Source organism: Aulonocara sp. 'chitande type north' Nkhata Bay, linkage group LG3 (genome assembly GCF_057382095.1).
Source record: "Aulonocara sp. 'chitande type north' Nkhata Bay isolate Kocher_YH1m ecotype deep benthic linkage group LG3, A_spYH_male_GT1.1, whole genome shotgun sequence".
Taxonomy (NCBI): Eukaryota; Metazoa; Chordata; class Actinopteri; order Cichliformes; family Cichlidae; genus Aulonocara; species Aulonocara sp. 'chitande type north' Nkhata Bay.
In genome coordinates, this window is record NC_141346.1 from 73875031 (window position 1) to 73881956 (window position 6926).

Genomic DNA, 6926 nt, shown 5'->3' on the forward strand with positions numbered 1-6926 from the left:
CCTGCAGCAGCCAATCAGATCCCTCCTGACTGTGTCGGCATGGTGACAGAGGTCAGAGGGTTCACTGACCCACAGAAGGAGGAGTACTTCAGGAAGAGATTCAGAGAAAAGAAGCAGATCAGCAGGATCATCTCCCACATCAAGACATCACGAAGCCTCCACATCATGTGCCACATCCCAGTCTTCTGCTGGATCACTGCTACAGTTCTGGAGGATGTGCTGGAAACCAGAGAGGGAGGACAGCTGCCCAAGACCCTGACTGAGATGTACATCCACTTCCTGGTGGTTCAGGCCAAAGTGAAGAAGGTCAAGTATGATGGAGGAGCTGAGACAGATCCACACTGGAGTCCAGAGAGCAGGAAGATGATGGAGTCTCTGGGAAAACTGGCTTTTGATCAGCTGCAGAAAGGAAACCTGATCTTCTATGAATCAGACCTGACAGAGTGTGGCATCGATATCAGAGCAGCCTCAGTGTACTCAGGAGTGTTCACACAGATCTTTAAAGAGGAGAGAGGACTGTACCAGGACAAGGTGTTCTGCTTCATCCATCTGAGTGTTCAGGAGTTTCTGGGTGCTCTTCATGTCCATCTGACCTTCATCAACTCTGGACTCAATCTGCTGGAAAAACAACAAACAAGAGGCTCTTGGTGGCCTTTCCAGTTTATGCTGTGGTTTAAACCATCTCTCCACCAGAGTGCTGTGAACAAGGCCTTACAGAGTCCAAATGGACACCTGGACTTGTTCCTCCGCTTCCTCCTGGGTCTTTCACTGCAGACCAATCAGACTCTCCTACGAGGTCTGATGACACAGACAAGAAGTAACTCAGGAATCACTCTAGCAACAGTCCAGTACATCAAGGAGAAGCTCAGTGAGAATCTGTCTGCAGAGAAAAGCATCAATCTGATCCACTGTCTGAATGAACTGAATGATCGTTCTCTAGTGGAGGAGATCCAACAGTCCCTGAGATCAGGACGTCTCTCCACAGGTAAACTGTCTCCTGCTCAGTGGTCAGCTCTGGTCTTCATCTTACTGTCATCAGAAGAAGATCTGGATGTGTTTGACCTGAAGAAATACTCTGCTTCAGAGAAGGCTCTTCTGAGGCTGCTGCCAGTGGTCAAAGCCTCCAACAAAGCTCTGTAAGTACATTTGTATTCATATGCTTGTTGACAAAAAGCAGGTGTGATCAACTAAAACCACTAACAAAATAACCCCCAAAACCACAGTTATGAGTGCTGGTGTCTGAAAAGTGTATACAACTGTTAAGTGATAATCAGTACTCATTTTGTTCAATACTGAATACCTGTCGGCATTTCTGAAATTTTTCTGGGTGTTACACCCAGACCTGGCCTTGAGTTGTTATCTGAGTTTTAATCATGAACTCTTCTTAAACGATGACAAAATAAAGAAATTTGGCACGTTTTGTTGATACCAAAAGCCTATTGATCTATCCACTGTTCTTTTACTTCTCTGTTCTCTCTCTGATTGTTTCCACATGTTGCTCGTTACTTTCTTGACAAAAAGAGAATGGAATATTGCTAAATGTTATGTAATCTCATTACACTTGATCAAAAGTAAGTTTTTTTTAAATTGTTTTTCTGTTATTTTTCAGACTGAGTCTCTGTAACCTGTCAGAGAGAAGTTGTGAAGCTCTGTCCTCAGGTCTCAGCTCTCAGTCCTCTAATCTGAGAGAGCTGGACCTAAGTAACAATAACCTGCAGGATTTAGGCGTGAAGTTTCTGTCTGAAGGACTGAAGAATCCACACTGCAAACTGGAAACTCTCAGGTGAGATCAAGCATTTTGTAATCAACTGGCAGAATTAGCAAATTAATAATAAGGTAATCCTTTAATAAGAGGAGATATGGGGGTGTTCTGATGTGCAAAGTACTCTTATGTTGAAAGATTCTAAAACAAGAAGTAGTTCCTGGGAACTGCTTTCTGTTTTATTGCTGTCTAAGTAGAAACTTGCTGATGAAATTACTGATGAGTTTGCAGAGTTGAATCCACAGAACACAACACAAATATTCTTACACCCGACAATATGTACATAGTCATGGTGTTGGGTGCTGAAGATCATAATTAGAAATTTAATTATAAATTTCTTTAAATGCACATTCAGGTCTGTGACACTCATTCAGACCGTGAGCACTGGCTCTGTGCTACATACAGACATTTCTGCATCCTTGCTATTCAAAGGCACTTTGTTATATATAGTTTATATATGTAGTATTCAAAACTGAACTGTAAGCTTGGTGTTTTTAAAGGAAGCAATTTTAATTCAGTGTTTTCATTAGTCTTAATTTTATACATTTACTACCACTAAGAAGAGAACGGACATGACCTTAAGGCCTGGACAAGTTTGAAACCTTTTGTCCTTCACAATGGAAAATGGGTATCACTTTATCCAGCTTCTAATTTATAAATTCTGCACTCAGCTTTGCCGTCTCCAATATCACTGAAATTCAGCCAGATGCTTCTCATTTTATGCTTTCACTTTTTCCTGACGCGCTTGAATTTAAACCTGTGTCTGTGTGTACCAGGCCTGTACCACTAAGCTTGCTTTCTTCTGAACGTTTGCCCCCATCCCTTTCTTTAAATAGTGGCATGATCCCAGGCTGTCTCTTAATGTGATTGGCCACATGATGTGTCCATCAGAATAAAGTCCCAGCCCTGCTGCCATGGAATATCAGCAACCCTGAAAATTCTTTAATAACTGATATATGAAATTATCTCAGGGGCTGAATTTGGCCGACGGGCCATATGTTTGACACCCCTGGTTTAGACAGTTTAGCATTCTATGTTCTACTGAGTTAACTCCAAGCTGAGTAGCAAATCAGCTAACTGCAGCCACAAGCTCCGACTGGTTTTCTTTGTGGATGATGATGTATTCTCCCTTTACTAGGTTCACTCAGGTGTTCCACTCATGGTTGTTATTAACTTCCTGTTTTATTTTGGTAGTTTTCATCTCTGGTGTCAAAGGTTTAGTTTTACTTCCTCCCCTGACATTGTCTACATGAGTTTCAGCTGTACAAGGTTTTATTGCGTGTTTATTGATTTGACGCTTCTTTTTATTTAACTATTATTGTTGACTTCTAAACAATTGTTAAAAAGTATTTTCATTGAAATATCAAATAATTTATTACTTTATCAGCTAATTCATTATACTTCTCTAAATAAGGGTGATAGTGTGTGTGGGTTGTCGTCAGATACTCTGCTTCCTCCCACAGTCCAATGTGAATGAGGCCCAGCTGTAAAGTCACAGCAGTCACACTGTATGTGTCTCATTGTCACTGGAGTTTAGGCTCCATGCATCCAGCTGGTGCTGCAGAAAAAGTAGAAATGTTTCTGTTTGGTTCTAATCTGCTGCTGAGTCTCTTTTACAAAGATAGAACTGCAGCTAATCATGCTCATGTAGCCAGTTAGTAAAAACCCAAGTCACCGTCAGACTAGGGTTGCCAACTTCCTGGGACACCTCGTGGCCAGGGCCGGGCGACCCAGTTGTCTCCACCCTTCCAAGTGTGGTGAATTTTTTAGCTCTTTTTTGTGTGTGTGAAATTATTTTTTTAACCATTTGACTTGAAGTTGATTTAATGATGCATATTCTTTGTGATATGAACACATGGGAAACAAATGATCATTTAGCCATTTATTTGTAGCGCAAAATGACAACATTAACACAATAAAACAGGTCTCTTTCTTAAACAGAAGCCTGTCATGCTTAACTTTAAAGAATATAAGTTAATCTTTCTTTAAAAGAACTCTGTCCTGCTTAACTTAAAATTATATAAATTTATAGAAAACAATAGAAAGAAAAACATTCTTATAACAGTCCACATAAAGTGCATTTAGTGCAGCTGGCTTCAGTTGAGGTATTATTTCAGCTTTTCTAATGCTAATCAGCTGCTCGTGTTTGTAAACCTGCTTGTTCCCATGATTACGCATCATAACTCATCATCATTATTAATCTATGTATTACTTTTATGTATTAGTCATCTATTCGTTGTAATCATCTATCCTTGCAGTTGTTTATTACACAAAATAAATTATATTATCACACTTCTGGCCACATAGAGTTGATATTCACTGCACATGCTCACATTAACCTTAACCAGAGGGTTTAAAAACAACAACAATGTCTACATACCATATCTTCTGCTGCCATGGCCTGGTGAACAACAAATTGGTTAAGGGTTCCCTGAGCTTTCATGCCACTCATGTGCCCACCACTAGAAGCATGCTGCCAGTCCACCATGGCCTATGAAAAAAGTGCGACGGCACACAGTGCAGTGCGCTTTATAGGTGTTATCGCGCACTTTTTCCAGCGAGGTGTTTTCATTTTCCCATTCCTCCCTGCACTTATGCAGCCTTTTTTTTTTCTTTCTCGTGGGGTACAAACATTGCTGGTCGAAGGTGTACTGTCGTCCGAGACTTGCACCGCAGTGTCAGCGTTTGTTTCCCTGTTGGCCATGCTTCTTTTTGTGGTCATCTGTTGTCTTCTGGTATTTTCTCAGCGAGCGACCTTTCCTCTACCAATGAGATAAGTGGTAATCTGAATTGTCATACTCGTGCGTAAGGTCATTGGTCACAAAGCAGGAGAGGGGCTGGGAATTATGTTTTCAAACAAAGCGTTAATTCCATTAACATTTATAGACTACTTTTGATTCTCTCTGTATTACAGGACAAAGTGCGTCCCTTTGGAACTCAATACGGGACGTGTACTTTTTATTTATTTATTTATTTATTTATTTTTGGCCTGTCCCGTTTGGCTCTTTTGCATCAGAATTGTTGTCTAAAGGCAAAGAAAGATGCCCAACGGATTTACTTTACCAAATTGACCATCCCAGCCTTGCCATAATGGTCTATTTGATTCACCTTTTATTGTTTATTTTATTTTCACTTGCTGAATACGGGACAGACTTGACTGGGGGAAAGAAGGGGAGAAAGAAAGAGGGAAAGAGAAACAGCTGAGAAGAGGGACGGGGAGAAGGGCAAAAAACAAAAACCAACAGAACGGGCAGGAAAAAAAAATGCATCTATCGATCACCTGGATCACCTGCTGAGAAAGAAAAAAGAAAACAAGCAGAAGAGAACAAGAGTAATAGAATAAACAACATCACAATGATATATGGGAATATGACAGTAAATACTAAATGTTAAACATTATTGTGCAGCACATAAGATCAACAGAACACAGTGTGCTTTGAGGTAGGAGCCAAAAAGGGTGTAGTTTGTGGGTGTGATCACCCGTGTGTACACCTGTGAGCATGGACGCGCTTGTTTTTTTTAAAAGGTTCCTTCATGTAATGATCTGCTAGAGGGTGTGGGGGGGCCACAGCCCCGTCCTCCAGGGCATGAAGCAGGTGTGGAGGAGATCAAAACTCCAGACATCCAGAGGCCCCCAGAACACAAGAGACCAAGGAAGACCAACAGAGGGGCAGCCGCGCCACTGACGTGTACTTTTCTTTCTAAATACGGGACGATTCCGTTATTCAAGGGACGGTTGGCAACCCTACGTCAGACACAGCAGACATTTAGTGATGATCTCACTGTATGTGGTCTTTTAGCGCCTCCTAGTGGTGAATTTGTGGAGTGGTGTTAGTCTGGGTGAGGAGTGTAACTATTGAGTGACACAGACCGAGCCTGCATGCTGGTAGCACCTTAGCCACAGCTCGGGTGTGGAAAAGCTGAAAAAGAAGGTTTTCTAGTTTGTAACGAGGAAAAAACTGAGAGGACTGAATTAAAGAGAGGCTGGAGAGTAACACAGAGCAGCAATGAAAGCTGTTCACACAGTTTAGACAGTTTAGCATCAAATGTTCTAGTGAGTTAGGTTAGCTCCATGCTAACGAACAAATCAGCTAACTAGCAAGCCAGCTAACTAGCAGACCAGCTAACTAGCAAACCAGCTAAATGTAGCCACAAGCTGCGACTGCGGTTTTATAACGAGAGCATCAGACACTCAGACTGGTTTTCTTTGTGGATGATGATGTATTTTTATTCTAATCCTTCATGGTGATGCTGCCATTCACCCACTGCTCCTGGCAATGTTGCCAACTCCTCAGTAAGGAAAATTGCTATTGGCTGTCCTAAAAGTTGCTGGAAGGAGGTCAGTGTGAATGGACTGTTGTCATTGGTCTGAATGTGTCACTATAAACATGTGCTCTTCATTATTGTGTGTGTAGAACAACAAATAAAACCAAATCACAAAAAGCTTCAAGTCAAAAACACATGAAACTTTGAGGGTTTTTCCCTAGGATGAGGAAGCAGACTCGGCCCCAAACAGCTGGATATATGGATGGTTACCACAGCAACCACAGCAGAAATCTATCAATGTAGAGCAGTGAGACAAACCACGGAGGCCCCAGAGAAGTGCAATCAAACGATGAGTTTATTAACACACAGGAGAAAACATCAGCCTATGTCTTCTGACAAAAATACATGTTGTGGACACTTACAAAGCAGTGGGGTACACGCCCCCCCCTGGCGTCAATAAAAATAGTCAGAGTAAAATATGTTCCAGACATTAGTCACAGTTAATGGTACATCTTGTACATGTTTAATGGCTATAAACAGACACAGAACTTCTCTTTTCTGTAACACCTTCCATACAAGGTAATAAACTTCAAGCCCTCAGGGTCTCTGGGGCTAATTATTGTCTCTGGTCATCTGTTGCCAAGCAGAGTAAATATAGTGAGACACCAAATGAGTTAAGGCCTCAGGCCTGACACATTCCTAGATTATATGTGTTATATGTATTGTAAGCATGCATGCAATCATCCTGTTCTAGTTTCCCTCAGCATGGATCACCTGGACAGTCACGCCAGTGAAGCTTAAGACCCTTAATGAACCGAACATCAACTCGACATAAGCACAAATATGCAATGTGTATGAAATACTTCTGACCGTACTTGTAATAAAAGTTAACATAATG

The 6926-nt window shown here is 41.4% G+C and overlaps 1 protein-coding gene across 1 annotated transcript in view; it reads left to right on the forward strand.

The window, feature by feature from the left end:
- Positions 1-264: 264 nt before the first annotated feature.
- LOC147336999 (uncharacterized) overlaps positions 265-6926 on the forward strand; it is a 16782-nt gene continuing 10120 nt past the window's right edge. Inside the window, exons 1-2 of the mRNA XM_086265807.1 lie at positions 265-1136; positions 1610-1783. Coding sequence (XP_086121933.1) covers positions 265-1136; positions 1610-1783 — 1046 coding nt within the window. The remainder of the gene's footprint in view (positions 1137-1609; positions 1784-6926) is intronic.